The 21,918-nt window shown below is 50.7% G+C and overlaps 2 protein-coding genes across 3 annotated transcripts in view; one reads left to right on the forward strand and one right to left on the reverse strand.

Annotated features, from left to right (window-relative positions):
- Positions 1-21,918, forward strand: part of Sfxn1 (sideroflexin 1) — a 1,040,418-nt gene that overhangs the window by 200,000 nt on the left and 818,500 nt on the right. The window lies entirely within an intron of this gene.
- The window catches only part of Ror2 (receptor tyrosine kinase like orphan receptor 2), a 170,896-nt gene continuing 156,559 nt past the window's right edge, over positions 7,582-21,918 (reverse strand). The window contains exons 6-9 of one of the 2 annotated variants that reach the window (XM_050143866.1): positions 17,390-17,704; positions 15,588-15,833; positions 11,463-11,665; positions 7,582-10,067 (exon numbers count right to left, since the gene is read on the reverse strand). In XM_050143866.1, the coding sequence (XP_049999823.1) occupies positions 8,622-10,067; positions 11,463-11,665; positions 15,588-15,833; positions 17,390-17,704 (2,210 nt within the window). In that variant the 3' untranslated portion in view covers positions 7,582-8,621. The remainder of the gene's footprint in view (positions 10,068-11,462; positions 11,666-15,587; positions 15,834-17,389; positions 17,705-21,918) is intronic. The other variant, XR_007592014.1, reaches the window with a different exon arrangement.

Here is a 21,918-nt window from a genome sequence, read left to right on the forward strand (position 1 = left end):
TATATAGTTTACTATAAAATGTGTTTATACAAGTGTGTGTGTGTTTAAATGTGTTCCGTGTAGAAATGGTCTGCCTCTCCTTCCTGCCCATAAACTCTAAACTCTCAAAGCATGGCTCCTCTGACCTACCTACTAAAGCTGTTTTAACATGAAGGGAGAGGCATTCTTAGACCTGCTCACTACAGCGCCTGAGCACATTAGCCAGCTCCCCATCACTGTGAAAAGTGCCCAAGTTTTCAGCTGGGCTTCCACTTTTGGGGACTCCTTGAATTTTCCCTCTCAATTCTATGAGCTGTTTGTCTGTCCTAATAGCATCCCACATTTTTGTTCTTTCTCTCTCTATGGTTGGAGTGTCTCCCTTCCCTGTTCATCTGCCCCTGGTCGGGGCCTTCATGATCTCCACGACTTTCACTCTGGGGCTACTTTTGCGTCCCTCACCTCATCTCTGTCATCTCCTGCCAGTGGCCCTTCCCCTTCAGCTGTCACCTCACTTTCCAGTGTGAGTGGGTCTTCCAGGACATACAGTTCCATCTACGGAATCTTACGGACTGAACTCAGAAGTACCCTTAGACGACCACACCTGCCCCAGGCCCCTGTGATAATGGGTCTCAGCCCAGCCTCAGCATCCTTGCCTCTATTGGGACAAAATCTGGGAGTCTGGCACTCGAGGGATGTGCAGGAGCAGGGAACCTGCTAATGTTCAGGTTCCATTAGGATCACTCAGATGGACAGGTGCATCCTCCTCCTGGGAGGGTGGTACCCAGGTGGATGGGATTGCTAGGTAGGATCAAAGGCAGGGCTAGGGCTGATGTCTCAGTGGGTAAGGTGTCTATTTTACAGGCACCAGGACCTGAGTCTGGATCCTCAGCACCCACATAAAAGCCTGTTGAGACTTGCATATCTATAACCCCAGAACTTCGGGGTTGGGAAGAGGGACCGACACCTGGATTCCTCTGCTGGTTACTGGCTCAGCATGCGCTATGGAAGGTAGCAGGGGGAGGGGTTTGACCTGACACGAAGTGCCCAGACAGGAGGCCCAGGGGAGCATCTTCTTTGTGTGGGTCTGAGCAGGAGTGTTTGGGCCAAATGAAGCCGCATGTTTGGCCAATCACAGCTGTTCATTTTGAACTTATCAGTCCAAAGGTCTCAGGCTGTGGACCAATCACAGCCTTGCCACTGGTCACAGTAGTCCATTGGCCAGGGTGGGTTCCTCCCATTTGGATCCTTGGAATTTGTGATTACAAAGAGCCTGGTACAAACTGATCCAACAGCCCTGTCTCAAAAAAAAAAAAAAAAAAAAAAAAAAAAAAAAAAAAAAAAAAAGTGGAGAGCAATGGTTCACTATTACTTTTTAAATTCAAAATATCTCTACTGAAGAGCATCCCCAAATTCCGCATTACTGTTACAGTATTCACCAGATTCAACACACCCGACTTTTAGCATATACATTTAGAACTTAATTACTCTAAAGAAAAATCAACTGGAAGCTGTAGAATTCCTTCCCCTTTTCCCTCTCCCTCCCCTCCAGGAAAGGCAACTCCTCGTGGGTGGGACCACTGGAGGGCTCCTTCTTTTGCGGTGTGAACGCATTCCTGGGACACGCTGTGAACGTGTTCCGGTATTTCACTTTGTCTAAGGCGCATGGCATTTCATGCTGTCTGTAAATAGCTTTCTCTGTCAGCATTCACAGCGGTGATATTAATTCGTCTTAGTATTCTGGAATCCAGCTCACTCGCTTTAATGGCTGTGGTGTAGACACTGCCACGATATGAATAAGCTGCAAATTATCCACCTGTTATCAGTGGGGCTCTTGGGATCTTGCCAGTTGTTCATCCAGCATTCTGGAGCTCCATTTAGATGCCAAGCCAAGCCCCGACATCTTGTCAGGTAGATGCCCCGGCTGCAATGAAATGTGGACATAATGGCAGCCCAACTGTGGGTCAGGATGTTCAGCTCAGTTACTCCTCCAGCGTCATGCCTGCATGCCTGCCTGCCTGTCGCCACGCTTCCTGCCATGATTATCAAGGACTAATCTTCTGAAACTGTAAGCCAGCCCCAGTTAAATGCTTTCTTTTGTAAGTTGCCTTTTGTGCATCTCTTCACAGCAATAGAAAAATAAACTAGAGAACTAGACAGCTCTAGGAGGTGGAACCTTGCTAGAAAAAGGCGGTCACTGGGGGAAGGCTTTGCAGGTTTACCATCTCCCCCCACCTCCTGTTTACAGATGGAAAAGTGGTCTCTCAGCTTCAAGCTCCAGCTGCTCACTGCCCTGCCTCCCCTGCCATTATGAACTATCACTCTCGATCTGGAAACCCTAATCAATTTTTCCTTATGTTTTGACAAACATGTATTTGTTAAAGTGTATATGTGTGTGTGTGTGTGTGTGTGTGTGTGTGTTACCCTCAGAAGAGAGCATCTGATCCCTTGGAGCTGGAGTTATAGGTAGTTCTGAGGTTGTGAGCTGCCTGATGTGTGAGCTGGGAGTTGAATTCGGGTCCTCTGAAAGAGCAGCAAGCGCTCCAAACCACCGACTCATCTCTCCAGCCCGCCTCAAGACTCTTTAAAGTGGCCGGTTTCCACTCTGCATCCATAAAAACAGCTACACAGGTTTCAGTGGGTGACTGCAAATGCCAGCGAGGATGTGAGAAAACAAACCACCCTTCCTTGCTCTGGAAAGTAGTTTGTAAGTTTCCTGTAAAGATCAATCCTTTATATATAACTCAGCAATTCCTGCACTAGGATGCCCACCTGAGAGACGTTTCTTATATAAAGCTTACAGGCATTTATTGGGCTGGCTTGGGCTTCTCTGCGATGTTCAATGGACCCAGCTGAAACTGATTTGCTGCTAAAGCCCCTCATTCATCAAGAAGCCAGAACCCAGGGACTTAACTCTCATGGCTTCCATCTTCGTGCGGAAAGCGAGTCTGAAAGGAAGCGGTCCTTTTTCGTTCTATTTCTGAAGACTTCAATCTCTTTTCTGCCCAAGAAGCCAACTTCCTCTGTGTAGCGCATCAGGAAACTCTTCCTAATTTACACAATGAGTTGTTGCCCACACTGAAGTGAAATTTGAACATTTATAGTAAACTTGTCATAATTTTATCTTTTGACAGACAGAAACTTACGCCCATCCGTGAACATGCTCGTGTTCACAGCAGCATTGGTTTTAAAACATTTTGCTTATTTTTATGCGTAGGAGTGTTTTGCCTGCAAGTATGTCTGTGTATCATGTACAGTGCCTGCAACGGTCAGAGAGGGAGATGCATCCTCTGGAACTGAGCTAAGGATGGTTGTGAGCTTCTGGGAACCAAACCTGGGTCCTCTGGAATAGCAGCCAGTGCTCTTGTCTCCAGCCCCAACTAGAGAAACACAATCACCTAGGACGACTATACACAGAAAGGGCAGGGTGCTACTCAAACAACAGAGCACTTTGCAGCGATAAAAGGAACTTCTGATACCTGGACAGCGTGGGAGTTGAAAAACAAATTGCTAAGTGGAAGAACACAGAAGCGAAAATACCGCTTCCCCGGGAATTCCATTGACAGAAAATGCTCAGCAGACAACCCCTAAGATTGGAGACAAGTAGACAGAAACGCTCTAAAATGGGATGGTGGCGAAGGCCACGCCCTTTGCACATTTACTGATAGTTAACGAGTTGTGCACTAGCAACGGGGGAGGCTTTGGAAGTAAACTTCAGCACAGCAAATCTGTTAAAAATGAAGAGTTCATGATGGCTCCATCCACAGAGGATGGTGAGCCCTGAACACAAGAAGATCCTATTCTGGGGCCCAGAAACATGTCTTATTAAATGATGCTACCAGTATCCCTTGGTTAGAGAAATGTATCCTTAATAGAACCTGAGACTTTTCCGTGAGGCGGAGTACCTGGCTTCTCCCACCCTGTAAAATCAGGTGCCGGCTAACCCAGAGCCCCGATGAGTCTGCCTCTGCATTATTTATGGGAAGAGATTGGTCCAGCTCCAGATAGGAGCCAGATAGCAAGAAGGATGGTAGGGGTTATTGCAGGCAAACCATGTTGGCCTCTTGACGTCTATAGCCTAATTTGAGTTAGGTTACCTCTCTGAAATGACTGATGGATTTTTCTTAACAAAATCCTATTGCTCTGCATTCCTAGTAGATTAGGCTGGCTTTCTTCCAAAGAGGCAGCTCTGGTGTGGTTCATAGTGAAGACCCCACCATGCTAAGGAGAGAATAGTTTTTAAAACTCAGTAGAGTCAGGCATGGTAGTCCCCAATGCGATACCAGCACTTGAGAAGCCGAGGCAGGAGGATTAAGTTATATAGCCCACTGGGACAGTAATAAAGCACAAAGAACAGTTCTCAAGACACGTACCAGCCAAGCCTAGGAAGGAAAAATCTACATTAAACACTGAAGTTTGTTCATGGCCCGCAGAGGTGAAGTGACAAGGATGGAGGAGCTGCTGCTGGCTGTGGACGGCGGTGAACATAACCTGCAAGTGACAGGGAGAAGCTAGGACTAGGCCATATGGAGAAGACACACATGCGGTGGGGGGATACATGGGCAGCCAAAGCCTGTGGGGGAAGTGGATCGCTCTCCCTGTTCTGGATTCTCTCTATCAATGTGGGTGTCATTTCCTTCCCAGATGCTGTCCTTCCATCTAGACCTGCAGAGCATCATACAAGAAGGTGCCCCGTTGACCCTGACAACTTTAACTGAACAGACACAGGAAATGGACAGGCTTGGGCCATCCAGGGGAAGGGATGAGTAAATGGTTGATATACTCTTACGTTTCTTTTCTTTGGTAATTTCGCCCATAAATTCTTTTCTTGCCCCCTGTGCTGGCACACTGAGCAGTGAGTCTTGCCCATGGCCAGGAGCTCTGAACCCCTTAGGGGCTGGGGTTGAGGTGAGGTGAGGCAGGCACAGGTTCTCCGCAGCAACACAGATTAGGACAGTCACAGAGGGAAGCCACCCAAGTGAGCAACTTATTGTTGTCTTCTGAGGTTTCAAAGAAATGATCATGTCTTCCCTGATCCTCTCTGAATTCTCCCAGATGCTGCTAGAGCCTTGCAATGCCCAAAGGCTGATTTTAAACTTATTTAACAATTATTTTTTTTTTTGGTGGGATTAAATTTCTCACCAAAACTCAGCCCATGAGAAGAATAACAGAACAAAGGCAGCCTGCTTATTTGGCCTGACTTCCTATACCATGACATATACTCAGGCCGAGAGTACAGGCATCTCCAGGTACATTCACGCCCTCATACTTCTGGTCGGGGCACGTCTGCCTGCAGGCTGAGTCCCATCCCAAGTCGGGAGGATTAAGTACTCTGGGTACTCACACAATACTGAATTGCCTGGCCCACAGACAGCGCCCACTTTTCACAAGTGAGGGCAATCCCAGGACTATCCCCACAGCCTCAGACGTCTGCAGGAGGCAGGCACAGGCTCTTCATAGCAATACTGTTTATGACAGCCACAGAGGGAAGCCATCCAAGTGGGCAATGGGTCGAGCCAACCAAGAGTCACTTCAACCCCAGACCCTTGGCCATGGGGGAGACTCACTGCTCAGTGAAGAAAAACGCAGAAAAGAATTTATGGGAAACATTACCACAGAAAAGAAATAAACATACGACTATATTAACGATTTACTTACTTGTGCCTAAAGAAACTCTGGGAAGACCCCACACAAGAGTTTTATGAAAAGGTGCGGAGGGAGGTCTGAGAAACTCAGTGCCCTGTCACATCTCTGGATACTGGAAACACATCTGTGACTCAATGACCAAGGGACAGTGCAGTGGCATTCAGACTCTCCTGGCCTGAATGTTGATGTCTGGCTTCAACATTTGGTTTGGGTTGTTTATAGGCAGCGCCAGAAAATGCTAAATGCAGACTTTTCTCCCGAGACAAGCATTGCTCTTTCGTTTTCAGTGTCCCACACAGAGGACTGATCCTCTAACTTCAGACACTCAAGTCTCGGGTGCCATGGGGAATGATGAAGGGAGAGAGTTTTTGGGATGGAGGTGACCCTCAGAAAGCACAGAGTCAGGTTGGAAGTATAGGCACACCAATGGAGGTCACTGGCCTTGATGGCACCCCAACCTCCCACACACCCACTTAAAAACTCACCTGAACATTGGGTTTGTTGAGATGCTGGCCTCTTTACTTTGCCCAGGCTAGTCCCAAATGCCAGGGCTTCATTCAGATCATCCTTTTTCCTTAATCTCCTTGCCTTTGTATCTGGCTTCAGAAAGACTTTAAATATTAAATGTGAGTTCTTATACACAGCCACAAGGGACTGATACTTTTCAAAAGGTCTGTCTGAGGCACAGGTAAGCCTACAAACTGTCCCCAGGTGGCTACCAACACTGCAGTGTTTGGTGAGCTATTTTCAAAGTGAGGCAGAAGCAGGGTCTCATAGAGAACAAGATGGCTGCAGGTAAGTGACATTGTCGTGTACAGTAGTCACACACCTTAAACCAGTACAGAAAAATGTATCCAGTGCTTGGACAGACTGCTTCAATAATGGCGGTTCATTCAGAAAGGTAAGGTGTGTAAAAAGTGCACATGGTTCTGTAAGGCTCACCTGGAATTCAGTTCTGTGCAGGTGTTGTTCTGTAGCTGCGAGAGCATCACTCTTGTGCAAACACAGGCAGAACAGTTACCCACCAGTGGCATCTCCTGAACTGAGCGACCTATCGCTATAGTTCCTGGTTCTAGAACATTCCAACTAAACCCACTCTTGCTCAGCCACAGGAACTTTCAAAGGTTGGTTGCCTTCCTCAAGTTTCACCCTGAGTTTATGATTAGAACGAGGGGGAAATGAACATTTTATATTTAACCTTCGTAAAATCCCCAAACACACCTCCCTCGCTGTGACAGAAATACCTCCCAACGTTTCCACAGAACTTCTGCTTCCATGTCCCCAAGGCGCCGGCAGTGGAGACCGTTAGTACCTGGTGGCCAGTTACGGTCGGCTGAAGTGGCTTCCCTGCTTACCAAGAAGCGCAAAAAGCCATTTCCCATTTTCACCCTTGGGTGTCCACAGAACAGTTAAACCACCAGGTGTACAAGTTAGAGATGAAGCTAAGTTCCTCTTTCAGGAGATGTCACTATCCTCTGAAAGGCAGCTTCAGACCCTTTGATATCCATTCCAGACAGCCTGGCCACACTGGCTGAGAGGGGCCCTGGAGCTGGCTCCTCATCCGTAGCCCAGTCCATTCCTTCTTTCCCCCAGGGAAGCATCCAGGCTGACATCCGGGCACATTACAGCTCACGGTGTCTGATGGACTTGAGCAGGGTTGTACCGGGAGAGCAGAGTGAGGGGGAAAACAGGACTTGTGGGGGGGGGGGTAAGGATTTGACTATCCTCGCAAGGGCACCCTTGCCTCTTCTGCCTCCCCATGCCCGTCTCCCATGAAGGAGGAAAAACGCAATGAGAATTCATCTCTGTCATTTTTCCATACTCTTGCTTCATTCTCATGGAGTCGCTGGCCCTCGCAAAACTGCACACCCATGGAAAGGCTCAGCCTAAATCCTACCCAAGCGCTCCCTCATCCGGCAGGTGCCTGCTTCAACCCAATGTCCTTCCAGCCTGCAGAAGTGCCAAACAAACATTCATTTATTGGGTACAGCAGGCATGAGCCTACGAAAGGAACTGACACCATGCGCCAGACAGGTGGCCCATGGCCCATGGGAATATGAACTCTGAAGTGAAAGGACCTCACTCACGGGTAGCAGAATGAAGCCAGACACCACCCTAACGTGAGGACATCCCAGAGATAATACGCACAGTTAAATTACTAAGCCATTATTTAGGATCAAAACACTTCCGTGAAAACTGCACACAGAAAACCATATAAATTACATTTAAGGTCTGCACATGGTTCTTTAAAAAAAAATAATAACAATACTGTTTTCTGTACAATGTTGCTTCCCTTTGAACATTCTAAACCCAGGAAACATTTTCCCTTAAATTCCAGAAAAGTAGGCAAAATACATACGCAGTATAATTAAAACCCTTCACAAAAATACAAAATCATGTTGGTTTCTGTAAAGGCACATTTTTTCTTGAATACAAGGCACTCCCAACTGTTTTCAGAAGCTCCTTTATCCCTGGACCCCAGCAGGTGGCAGCATCCTGCTTCTGCTGGACTTTGGCTGTTAGAAAGAACATGGACGGCAGTGTGCAGGGCAGGAGAGAGGAAAATGCTCCCTCCACCCTCAGCCAGCAGGAGGCGCCTCTCTGTTGCCTTCTGCAGCCCTGTTTCCCCAGGTTTCTGGATCCTCAGCCCCAAGAACAGGGTGTGAAGGCGTAGCCCATTTCTCTTTGCACAACATCCTTACCTCACCACCACCAGGATAAAGCAGATGGTGGGGGTCTCCCTGTCCTGTTTCTGAACATGGACCCCTGCTGTCTGAAATGCCCTCCAGCCGCCAGAGCCACAGTGGCAATTTTAAGGGCACAGAGTGCAGGAGAGAGTGTAGGATTTCTCACAGTCTCAGGTGGGCAGGCTCAAACCAACCTGTCAGTCCTGGGCTCTGGGGATGGGCCGCTGTTTGTGACTTCTCAGAGCCATTCTGAGGTCCCCATGTGGCCACATCAGGGACTTTTATCCTGGTGCTCCAGGCCCTGAATCCTCCTCAGGCTTCAAGCTGGACATGGGCCTCGTTCACCTGGAGAGTGTCGCTGTCTCCCAGGAGCTCAGTCTCTGGGACAGAGCCCTCCTCCTCCTCTGCTGCTTCCTGCACAGGACCCTGGACCGCATCTTCGGGGATGTTCTGAGCATCCTCGGTGCCCTCTGCGAGCAGGGCCGCCCTGTCTGCCACAGATGTGTTGGATGGCGCTGTGGTGACGTAGCCTGTGCTGGTGGAGCCGCTGCCACTGTGGTGTGAGCTCGGCTTGGGGACCATCTGGGGGGGCACCTGCTGTGGGGCCATCTGCATGGGGATTTGGACTGGGTAGAAGTTGGGCAGGTAGGCCCCATAGGCTGGTACTGGCTGGTAGCCATTGACTGGGATATACAGCTGTGCTGGGGGCACCAAGGGTCTGATCTGACCCTTCATGGGAATGAACTGAGGCTGTGGGAAGGGCTGGGCCTTCTGCTTGGGTGCCATGTAGCGGGCATTACTCACATTGCTGACAGGGCTGGTGCTCAGGGAGCTGGTCTGCGTGGTGTTGCTGGCTCCCGAAGTCTGTGCTGAGCTATTGTAGTTGGATAGGTTGCCCCAGGCCCGGAGCCGGCTGTGGATGTCCTTAAATCGGGGCCTCCGGCTGGGGAACTCATTCCAGCATTCAATCATGAGGGCATAGACCCAGGCGGGGCAGTCATCCGGGCAGGGCAGTACCTGCCGGCTGCGGATCATATCCACCACGTCCTGGTTGGAGTACCCGCAGTAGGGCTGCAGGCCATAGCTGAAGACCTCCCAGAGAACCACACCATAGGACCAGATATCAGAGTCAACGGAGAACTTGCCGTACATGATGGCCTCCGGTGACATCCAGCGGATGGGCAGCAGCGAATTGCCCATGAGTTTGTAGTAATCAGCAGAGTACACCTCACGGAAGAGGCCCAAGTCTGAGATCCTCACGTTCAGCTTGTCATACACCAGCACATTGCGGGTGGCCAGGTCTTTGTGGACCACATGGTGGCTGGACAGAAACTCCATCCCCGCCGCAATCTGTGCCACCACGTGCACAAAGTCGGGGGGCTCCAGCGCCGACTTCACTGTGCGGTCATCGTCGGTGCTGCCCACGTCGGAGTGTGGTGAGCGCATGACCAGGAACTCGTGGAGGTCACCGTGTGAGCAGTAACTGAAGATCATGCTCAAGGGTTGGTCCTTGGTCACCACGCCTAGCAGGCAGACGATGTTGGGGTGCTGCAGCCGTGCCCGTAGCATGGCCTCCTGTCGGAACTCCTCCCGCAGGGGACCCTCTGCCTTGTCTTTCAGTGTCTTGATGGCCACGGCTTGGGTTGGCTCTCCTGGGGCGGGTCCAAACAGGTGGCCTTTGTAGACCTTCCCAAACCGGTCTTCACCGAGCTCCTCCATGAACCTCACTGTGGACAAACTGATCTCCTTGAGTTTGGCCTGCCAAGAAGAAAAGTCAAACATAACTGTCAATGTAATACCAAAGCAGAGCGGCTGGGATCACCATTGTTGAAATGGCCTTGCTGGTCCTGTCTGTCCCACAGCCCTTTAACACCCTAAGTACAGCTTCGATGCTATGAGGACACCTCCATCTGAAACCCTCCCGGGTCTTAACCCAGCTACAAGTTAGGTCTCTCCAATTGTGATCAAACCCTCGCCAACACCTTGTGCACATATAAGTACACATCAGTTCACACTCAAAGCTGAGCCTGGAGCACACTTTTCCAGAGTCACCCAGGGACCCTAAAGAGGTGTTTGTCAGACCTCTCCCAGCATGCCCACATCACAGAAAGATGCTATTTCTCCCGTAGGCTCATAGCTTTGAGCCTATGGGGATTTGTTCAGTTCAGGGCCTGGCACTAAGCCCACCTCCACGTCAGTCTCAGGCTTTCCTATGCACTAGATGATATTCTTTGGGTAGAAGTGACATACCCAGGGACACGGACCCTGCCTCTCTCTCCGCCCTGCCTACTCCTGGGTGAACTACCTGCAGACTCGAGGCCTTGAGCAGCCACACTCCAGTTAACGTCCCGTCTCTTCCTCAAATGCCAACCCCAAACCACAGCAAGAGTCCAGGAATCCTTGACTGAAGGGCTCAATGAGCCAGCTCTGTCCCCGGCACCTCAAGAACCCCTTCAAAGTCACCTGAGTGAGAACACTGTTCTCAAGGTCAGTCATGAGTTAAGTACGCACACATGAGGCCTGGTGAGGCCATCACCTGCCATATTTCAGCGTCTCCACTCCCCTCCCTGGCATCTACACCACTCAGAGTGGGGCCAGTCATTCAGGGGTTCCATCCCTTCTGATTAAAGGGCTGGCAATTTTCCCTGAAAAACAAAGCAAGAGAAAAGGATCCCCACTCTCAAAAATGCTGTGGTAATCCTCAAATGGTGGAGCAGTCTGAATTCTCCTTTTCAGCATCACCCTGAGGGCAAAACTAGGGTAGCTCTCTGGGCTGGGAGGTCCTGGGGCAGGTGGAGGGGTAGGGCCACAGTCTGAGGTGCTGAATTCTATGGACCTGTACGTTCCCATCTAGTTCAGAGAGGCAGCTGCCGAAACTACAACCACTTTCTACTCTAAGCTACCCACCCCCAGGTAAAGGATTCAGGTATGGTGGGCTGTTCCTGGGTTCTGCTCTTTCCTTTTTACCTAGGGCTCCTCAGCTCGGAGGAAATTCAGAGCCCGGCATTACAGGTACCCCCATCCCTGAGCTCGGACCAGGCCACACTTAAGGGCCTGTATGCCGGTCAGCTGACAGCCCATGCTTGTGCTGGGCCCTGTCAGAGCAAGCCTGGCTGGGCAAGAGCTGCTTCACTAGGATACTGGCCAGAGGACCTGTTTGTGCTGGTTGATGAGAGGCATTTCCATGTCCTGGCTGGGCGAGGCCATCAGCTGCCGACGCTGTGGAGTGGAGGCCGAAGCCTTCTGTTTGTTGCGGCACATGCACACGAGGAAGAAGAGGCAAGCGATGACCAGGGGGATGGCAATGCTGGGCACCAGGATGTACAGGATCCCCATCTTGCTGCCGTCTCGAGGACCTGGGGACCACAGTGGGGAGGCCATCAGTTTTCAAAAGACACCACCTTTTCAGCTATAAGCTCCCCACCCCAACCCTCCCACCACTAAGTAAAGTATTCAAATATGACTGGCTATTTCAATATTCTGCTTTCTTTCTTCTTCTTCTTTTTCCTTCTTCTTCTTCTTCTTCTTCTTCTTCTTCTTCTTCTTCTTCTTCTTCTTCTTCTTCTTCTTCTTCTTCTTCTTCTTCTTCTTCTTCTTCTTCTTCTTCTTCTTCTTCTTTTTTTTTGGTTTTTAGAGACATGATTTCTCTGTACCTTTGGAGCCTATCCTAGAACTGGCTCTTGCTTGTAGACCAGGCTGGCTTCGAACTCACAGAGATCTGCCTACCTCTGCCTGCTGAGTGCTGGGACTTGGCTTTCTCTTTCATTTTTACCCAGGGCTCCACAGTTCATTGTCCTTGATAACCTTTCCCCTACTTAACATCTGGATATATTTGAACAATGATGACACCTGTAACCTAACAATTACAGATGTGGTTGCTGTAAAGAAAAGTATAAGGAAAAAGAGCAAAGAGGTGTCCCGAGACCTTGTCCTCGTTACAATACGCAACAGGGAAAAAGAATTCTAGACAGACAATCTGGGCCAATAAACAAGGAAGACCTTCTGATTTTCCTCTTCACTTTGCCCCAAGGAAGAGTTTCATCTTCTATATAAAGGACTTGTAGGAAGGTTCAGAGGGGCTCACAGGGAGACAGACCGAAGGACAATAGCAAGAAAGGTTGGGTGGGGACTGACAAGCACTGGGTAAGGCATGGCAGAGGGTTGACTGTCCCTGGATGGCTTCCCATCCCCAAGTATCACTCTGACTAAAGCCACTGAATTTCAAGAGTAGTTGGTGTGATTTGAGAAATTAAGGCTAAGCCTGCCTCCCCCCAACGCGTGCGCGCACGCGCGCGCGCGCGCGCGCACACACACACACACACACACACACACAAGAGCATGAGGCTGGCTCCCCAGAGAGCCTAGGAAACCATGCAGTTTCTCCACCCCCTTGAGCCTGTAAATAATGACATTAGACTTGTGAGCTCTTTAGCCAGGAAGCAATGAGCTCCCATGTGGAAGCAAACAAACCCTTTCTAGGGATTGTGGTGTCTGAAAGAGAACACTCAGTGTATGATGCATGCTCTGGTGCCACCTTGGGGAAGAGCAAAAATCACTGTACCCCAAACTCAGTCTTGTCACCTGGTCTTCTGAAACAACTGACATCCAATAAGACAAAAATCAGACAACACCCTTCCCTGTGTATGCATAAGTATGCAGCAACTTCCCCAGAAAGGATCCCAGAATGTTCCACAAGTCCAGAGTGGGGGGAGGGGAGAGAAATCAGACTCCAATTCTGTTTTTATTCTTAGCGTAGGTGTGATGATTTGTATCACCAGCCAGATACCTGGGCTGCAAGCCTCTAGAAACCCCTGTAAGACTATCTGGATTAAGGGGCTCTCTTGATTAAGAGAGTTGGTGTGGGAAGACCATTGCCTGGGCTGGGAATCCTGGACTGAATATGATGGAGAGGGCGAGCTGAGCCCTGGCATGTCCTCACTGATCCCTCCCTGCTCCTGCTGCCTGTGATGTGCCTGGTGGCTTTAGATCCTGCCGCCCGACTTCACTGCAATGATGGACTGATGTGGGATTAGAAGCCGGAAAAACCCACTCTACCCTAAATTGCTTTTGCTAAGAGTATTTTACCACAGTGCATGCACAGCACCATGAAACAAAAGTAAAGGCAGTGGGGGAGTTTCCACCCCCCTCACCCCTGAAACAAAACTAAAGGCAGTGGGGGAGTTTCCACCCCCTCACCCCCAAGAGAAGAAACATGCATCCTGCCCACACAGCAATGGGCTCATTTGTTTTATATTTGTTTAAAAATTACCAACACAACACACACTCACTAGGGGGGAAAAAGTATTAGAAAGATAGGAAGGTAGCCAGGTGGTAGTGGAGCACACCTTTAATCCCAGCACTCAGAGACAGAGGCAGGTGGATCTCTGAGTTCCAGGTCAACCTGGTCTACAGAGGGAGTTAGTTCCAGGAGAGGCTCCAAAGCTACAGAGAAACCTGTCTCTAAAGAAAAAAGAAAGAAAAGAAAGGAAAATAAAAAAAAAAGGAGGTCATTATTCATAGAGATGCTTGGCACCCAAGGCTGCCTTGCTGCTGATGGATCGGTGCTCAAACTTCTGTGTGTGTGGCTCCAGCTGGAGCGTACAAGGTAACTTACACTTAACTCTTCTGGCATACCCAAAGTGTGCTTTCCTAAGGTGAGCCGGGAAATGGCTGTAAATAGAACCATGTTGTCTATACTCCCTGCTGGCTCTGGAGCACAGTAAGCTGTTTTGCTCTGTCTGGACAGACAGATACAGGCCCCTTTACCCGTATCCCATTCCCTGCAAAGCCATCCGGGCCACCCTGGGGCCTCCCATGACACACTACCAGTACCTGGCTCTCATCAGCAACTCTTCAAGAGGTCCCTTGCATTTCTGTCCCAAGAATGCAGACCTTTCTGTAACCCAGGAATCCAGGTTCAATAACCTATATATTTTTTTAGTTTATTTTCAAATTACAAAATAAAAGCTGCTTATCAAAATGTCTCCTACCTGAACACCCCCCCCTCCCCAGATCTGAGGAAATCATCGTCAAAAGCCCAACCTCCATCTTTCTTTTTTTAAAAATATTTATTTATTTATTATGTATACAATATTCTGTCTGTGTGTGTGTGTCTGCAGGCCAGAAGAGGATACCAGACCTCATTCCAGATGGTTGTGAGCCACCATGTGGTTGCCGGGAATTGAACTCAGGACCTTTGGAAGAGCAGGCAATGCTCTTAACCGCTGAGCCATCTCTCCAGCCCTGACCTCCATCTTTCTAAAACTCAACCCAGGACAACGGCTAGAGTCGGATGGCTGAGACCCTGCATACTCAAGTCCTACTAGTCAGGATTTTCCCCAGCAGGCCTTGTGGGCCCATTTCTCAGAAGAAAGGTTTTACAGAGCCATAGCGTTCCCTCAGAACTAGATTTCACCTGGAGGAAATGTCACGAATTTTCAATCTCAAGGAGCGTTCCTTCAAGTGAACACATGCTTAAGAGGTGTGGCTCAGTCCCCCCAGACTGGTGCCAATAAAGGCGGTGGCTCCAGGCTCCTCAGACGGTTGGGGCACTCATAGTTGATTATTGATTTTTTAAAAATTTTTTTTGATGGTTACTTTTTATTTTTTATGTGCATTGTTGTTTTGCCTGCATGTGTGTCTGTGTGAGGGTGTTGGATGCCTTGGAACCGGAGGTACAGACACTTGTGAGCTGCCATATGGGTGCTGGGAACTGAACCAGGGTGCTCTTAATCTCTGAGCCATTTCTCCAACTCCAACAACTGATGTTTTAAACCAGGAATTGCATGTTCATCTCTCATTCATGGCATAACAGACACACCTTGGGGGATGCTGAGACCTGAAATCTACTGTCTCCTTACTCTGTTGTGTACGTGGGAGCTGAGAAAATGGGACAAGGGGTACAGAGAATTACTTCTGCCAAGCTTAGAAAACCCTGGGCAGTCACGCTGAAGAGAGAACTCAGGTGTCAAATTGAATGTCCCAGGACCACACACACACAGGGACCTGATGGGAGGAAGGTTCTAGAATGCACACAGCAGTTACCACTGGTTGGTGAGATTAGAGCTGCCCAGCACAGTGTTTAGACTTTTCATATCCTAAAACATCCTATGATGGTCTGGTATTTCAATTTTCTTTAAAACAAATGATAGTGATGGTAAGAAGGGACAGGAGGGTCCCCGCTGTCCCCTGGCAATAAATACCCCAAACTCTTACTACAAGCAAACTCAACAGTCAACATTTTTTTAAAAAAAAAAAATAGAGAGAGAGAATACATACTACACGGGGGTACGGCACACAGTTCCATGCGTACGTTTTTATTCTGCGTAAAGCACCACGGGCCTTCCATCTGGCCCCCGGGGTTCCGGCAGTAGGCGTGGCCTCCTCCCAGCTCTGGGAATTCCGTGCTGGACAGGTGATGGCTGTGAGGGTGCTGCTGAGCCCAAGGCTGACACTGGTGGCCTGACTTGGTGGTGCTGGCCATGCCCCTGTAGTCAGCGCCGGAGCCGTTGTAGCACTGGTGATCTGAGAGGAGCAGAGAGTTAGGGGCCTGAGCACCCGGGGACCCTGGCAATCCCGTAAGCAGGGCAGCCTGCAGACAGAGCCCTGCTGCTCTCGGGGGGTGGGGGGGGTGCGGGGATGGGGTTCCAGAAAGGAACGACAAAGTTACTCTGCCTCCTTGCAGGAAATCCAAAAGACTTAGGGTTTGACACATGACCTGGAGAAGGAGCACTAGAAGCAGTAAACCCAAGTCCCAAGCCCATCAGTGACATGGAAGGTAAAACAGGGACACATGCAGGAAGGACACCTACTGCAGCTGCTCCAGCCCTGAGACCCGCCAGGCACCCACACCCAGCTGCCCAGGGCAGAATGCTGATACCAACAACAGCCCATGCTCACTTGTTCTAGAAGCAAAATGGACCCAAGTCTCAGGCCTCGTCCTGCACCCCCCCAGCGGCCACCTCTGCTGCCCGCTGAGAGTCTGGCTCATCCACATGTGAGAACATGCTAGAACCCGGGATGTGCAAGTTAAGCTTCACATGTATTTACTACAAATGCTCTCCTAAGACAAGTCTAATTCTTAACTCAGGCTCCATCCAACTTCGCGAGGTTAGTGATGTTATCACTGTCATAGGCACAGAGAGTACGTGAGTTTCAGCCTCTTGCTTGGGTCATAGCGTAAACCCAATGTCAAGGTGTGGATTATGCCACACTGGGTCAAGGACCTGACTGCCCTGGTAAGGAGTTGCCACTTCTGTACCACCCACGTGAACTACAGATATTAAATATCCCTGGGGTCCACAGGAAAGGAAGTCGCAGGCCTGGGTCCCCCCATCTGTTTTGGAAGCACCGCTGAAGTCTTCAGTGCTATAAGGAAATGGCTTTCCTCACTGATGCTGGCAGAGCCATGTTAGATCTACCCTGACTGGCCTCTGTCTCTCCTGCCAGGGATCATGGAGTTGACTAAACGTCCCCAGACTGGGGGAGGCGGGGAAACACGGGGTATGCTGTCATGGAGGAGAGACAGGGAGCCTGCCGCTGCCCTGTGTGGGCCCAAAGAAAGGCCCCACCAGATCAGATCTCAGAAGATGGGACAGTCCCCTTCTTTGAGGTCAGACGGTCCAAGGACAGGCACCTAGGAAAGCTGGTCAGCCCCCATTCCCTTCTCTAGGGGTACATGGGCTGTCTGAGCTCTTGAAAGTTGTCCAAAGCAAGAAATCCTTGGGGCTAAGGAGACTAAGGGGTGCAGGAGCCTGGAGACCATTAAACAGGCTAGGAGGCTGGCCCTGCCACCCCAACGCTCTCAACATCGCTTGGAGTAGGAACCAAGATCACACTCTCTTAGGAAATTCCAGGTTCAAGGAGAAGGACCCAGATAAGAGCCTGGGGCAGCTTAATTCCGAATCGCTAGTTCCCAACCACTAGAGGGCGGTCCTGGGACTGTCTGCACTGTGGGCTCTGGCTGTGGTCCCGGCCCTGCTTTAGTAGGGCATAGGGGTCTTGGGAAGCATAGAGGTGTTTTTTTTTGTTGTTGTTGTTTTTGTCCTGCACCCTCAGCCGCGCACCCTCAGGACACTCACAGCGACCCAGCCTCTCGGCAGGAATCCCGATGCGCATGCAGTTCGCAGCATCAGGGCTCTCGGGCATGGGCAGCGCCTCGCACTTGGGCAGCTGCAGCCGCATGAGGATGAGCGGGTTGGAGCGGGCGATGGTGTACTCCTGGCGGCACAGGTCATTCTCCAGGACCTCGCACTCATCCCGGCACAGCTCCCGCGGCTTGGGCACCCGAGAGCGAGCGTCGCACAGAGGGAAGACGAAGTGGCAGAAGGATGGGATGGCGAACTGTGAGCACTGGTCTGACAAGTGTGTAGAGGTGCCAATCATGGTGAAGGCAGCTGCGGGAAAAGAGACTCCTGTGAGCGGTAGCGCAGCCCCGCCCCTGCCCGAGGCCTTTGATCAGCCACGGCACCTGGTCTCTGATCTGTCCCATCCCTGACACAAACCCTCAAGCCCCTACCCTTGGTTCTTGATCCTCTCCACCCTCTCAACTGCACCCCTTATCCAAGATAGCCCCCACTCAAGTCCCCACCTCTGGGTTTCCAGACACCTGCTTGACTTCTGCCTAAACTCCTGCAACCCATCATGAAGCCCCAACCCCTAACCTGGGTGCCCATCTTGAAACACTGCTCCGCACCCCCATTATCCTATTCCAGACACATACCCTTTCTGACAAACTGATATACACACCTGGGCCCTAAGGAATCATCACCAATAGCCTTGAAGATACCGGCCCACTTTGGGCGTGGTCTCTGGATTCCGGGACTCAGTTCCCAGTGCACGCAGAGGACAGAGGATCGCTACTCTTTCTTTGAGTTTATCCCCAAATAAATAAACCTTTGTTATACTCCATTCCGGGCTATTGTGGAACTCTTTTGTATGCCAACACCTCTAAGCTTTGCCCAAACCACAACCTTAGCACCCTCAGTGACCTGCTCTACAACCCTGAACCCCACCCCCATCTCTCACTTCTCTGGCGACTCTGAACACTGGACACCATGACCTTCATCTAATTCCAGCCTTGGAGCCTTGGCCTCACCCCCGCTAACACCCGGCTCTAGGATTTATCTCCTGAGCATCTAGTATGGGTGTGGGCTACAGCACGGGCTACAGAGCCTAGAGCTGGAAGGTTCCAGAACACAGCACAGGAAGAGGCAGGGCTCTAAGCGAGAGGTCTTCTGGGGTAAACCACGCTCACCACAGAGGCCCAGGCAGAGAGCATCAGAGGTGGGGATTAGGTATGCAGAAGTGGGGAACTGAAGCAGTAGGGTTCCTCCACTGGGGCGCTCACGCCTCTGGTCCACATTTGTGTGTGCTATCAGATATGGCCAGCAGGTGGCGCTGCTGCCGCTCCTTTATTCCCAGGATACAGGCCCAGGCCCCAGCTGCAGCTGGTGTGTCTGGTTCCAGCTCATTCTCATTTACTGTATGAAAGTGACAGTTGGTCCCTCCATCCTTTGTGGACCTGTTTCTTTATTTGTAAGGTGATTAGGTGAAACCACACACACTGAACAAACCACACAGTACCTAAAAGACGGGTGGGATCCAGCTCTAGGCAGGAAGGGCGCTTCCACAGCCCCTGCCCTCATCTTTGCTCAGCCTGAATGCCATCCATTGGCCAAGCTCCACACAGGATACAGCCATGCAAATGTGGTTGGATAGTTTTACGTCAACTTGACACAGGCTAAAGCTATCTCAGAGGAGGGACCCCCGAGTAAGAAAACATCTCCATAAGATCAGGCTGTAGGCAAGCCTGTAGGACATTTTTTAAATTAGTGATTAATGGGGAGGGGCCTAGCCCATTGTGGGTGATGCCACCCCAGGGCTGGTGACCTGGGTTCTATAAGAAAGCAAGCTGCACAGGCCGTGGGGTAAGTAAGCAGCACCCTCCACGGCCTCTGCATCAGCTCCGCCTCCAGGCTCCTGCCCTGTGTGAGTTCCCGCCTCACAGCTTTGGATGGTGAACAGTGCTGTGGAACCCTTTCCTCCACGAGTGGCTTTTGGAGTTTCATCACAGCAACAGTAACCATGACTAAGACATGTGGTCTACACAGTTGTGTCCTCGGAAGTCGGCCAATCTAGAGTGACATCACAGTTGTGTGCGCCAGTGTTAAAGAGCTTGCTCAGCAGAAGCCAGGCCCTTCAGATCATCAGAACAGCCGAAAGTCTGTCCCCTGGTAAAAAGCCACACATTTAGAAACTCCCTATTCTACGCCCTCCTCTGCCATCCAGAAAGGCTCCAGAGTTCGGCCTAGCCTCAGTCTCTTGATCTTCCTGCCTCAGCCTCAGCTGACAGCGCCGGCCTCCACCTCCAATGGCTCACTCGACCCCTTTTCAGAGCAGCTGTGAAGCCAGGCTGCGTGGCTCTCCCAGTTTTCTGGTCCTCTCTCTGATCTTGTAAGCAAAGAGGAAGAGATAATGGCGTGCAGGTCAGTCGTAGGCCTAGGCTCAGCGTTTGCCAATTAGGAGAATGTCAAGTTCATCGGGAGTCTAAGGGTATCGTTTTGAAAACTAACTCAAGGATGTCAGGGCACGTGGCTTCTTCCACAGATAATTAAAGGTCTTTAATGAAGCGAACCTGAGGAGGCAAATTTGAGTGTGCTGATCTGTAAAGGTGAATGCTGTGTCCCCAAACCCACCAGCTCTGTGAAAGACTGGGAGTATTTTTGGCTTGGGGACACACCCAGATTCTAAAACGTGTGCACATGTTAGTGAGATCCCTGGTGGGGAAACCAGACTCAATACGGAATTTACTTGTTTCACAGCGGCCTCTTACGCACCGTCTGGGGTGATTTTATATCACATTTTTAATAGATTTCTGGGGAAAGAGCCCGTGCCTGCTGAACCAGCAAAGCCAGTGGGGAACAAGCTCGGCGGCGGCATGCTGGTTCTGGAGCTAATGATTCAAAGCCCACTGGAATCTGCGTCTGCAGAGCAGATGGGCCCTGCCTATGCGGAGTCATAGCATGAAGCAATCTGTCACCAAACCCCGAGGCTTCACTGTTGCTTGAGATGCCATTCGAACATGGTTCTGGTAAGAGCGCCAACACTTCCTTCACAGAGTCTTCTCACCTACATGGCTTACACAGGTCATGCAGGCTCTGCGGGGACCATGGACTCAGCCTCTGTCTGATGAAGAGCCGAACTTATGAGGTCATGCCAACAAGGGCGTTTTTCCACCTTAAGCTTCTTGCCACCCCATGCTACCGCCAGGGCAGGGCTTTGCCGCCCTCTCTCCAAGCAACCTCGGCACCAGACCTCATCCCTGGTTCTAACATGAAACCTGGTCAATAACTCCACAGAAAGCATCCAGCTAAAGAGGGGAGCTGGGTCCCTGTGCCCCTCCCCCACAGCTTTGCCCCCTCAGAGTCTGGGGAGGAAGAAGGCATCCTCCTCGGAGCATGGCAAAGAAAAGGGAGCAGGGCTGCGGGGTTCTTTCTGGAGCTTCTTCTGACCGAGACCCCACCAAGGGGCCCCAGGGGGATGCAGAGATCGCACAGCAGTCAGTCGGCAAGGTCCTCAAGACACCGAGAAGCACAGCTTTGCTTCCTGTCTGACCTACTCCACCATACAGACCCAGAACCAGGTCTCTGGAATCCCTGTCTTTGATCTCTGGAGCTAAGGCCTGCGGCTTCGCTCACTGCCTCATCTCCTCTGCCCATCACTGTCTCCTTTGGTACCAGACTGCGCACCTGTGGGCCAGGCATGGCACAGCTGCTGATGCAGGAATCCAGGAAAATCCAGAGCGACACTCGAACAGATTGAAAGAGACCATGACGTCAGTGCCCCTGACACCCCTGGCCCGGTCAGGTTGTGAATGTGTGTGCATTCCAAACAATCTGCATTTGTTTACCGTGGTTTACGTTGTAATCTGCTGGCCTGGGTACCCTGTCCTTTTAAGAGACAAGCTCTGCCTACTCCCAACCCCTCCCTTCAGCCAAGGCAAGAGGATCTCCCACCTCCTCTGAAGTCCCCCCCCCCTCCTTCTCTCTCTCTCTCTGTCTCTCCTCTTCTCCTCCTCTCCCCTTCCCTTCTCCATCCATAACCCACTAAATAAACTCTCTACCCCAGCTCTCTACATGGCACATGTCTGTCTGTCTTTCTCCCCTGCAGGCCACCCAACAGGGAACCAACTGCAGCCCCTTGTGGGAGCCTCAGCTCCCACCACAATGGCTCCCACTGTGATGTGGAGAAGCCAGGGAACCTCAACAGGCTGGTGCCATGTAGCTTGGGATCTCAATCTTGAAGCTGTGAGCCAAAGAAGTGGCAGGAATTAATGCTGGCCTGCATCAGAGGGTTAGCAAGTCACCCTTGCTAGCCATGAACTCCCGCTGGGCTATACCTGCCCTGGCTCCGGAGTTTTCACCGAGCCCCTAGGCCTTCCTTTGTGTTACAAAGACCTTTTGTTGCCCAATGTGAATCTTGACTGAGAGTTTCCCATGAATACAAAGTCCATGCTAAACTTGGCTTAGTGGAAACCGGGAAAATCTAGCACCACCTGAATCAAGTCTTTGCACCTGGCATTGTATCCTTGGACGCTTCAGACAGTTTG

Source organism: Alexandromys fortis, unplaced genomic scaffold (assembly GCF_014885135.2).
Source record: "Alexandromys fortis isolate MF-2015 unplaced genomic scaffold, M_Fortis_MF-2015_v1.1 scaffold_1, whole genome shotgun sequence".
Lineage (NCBI taxonomy): Eukaryota > Metazoa > Chordata > Mammalia > Rodentia > Cricetidae > Alexandromys > Alexandromys fortis.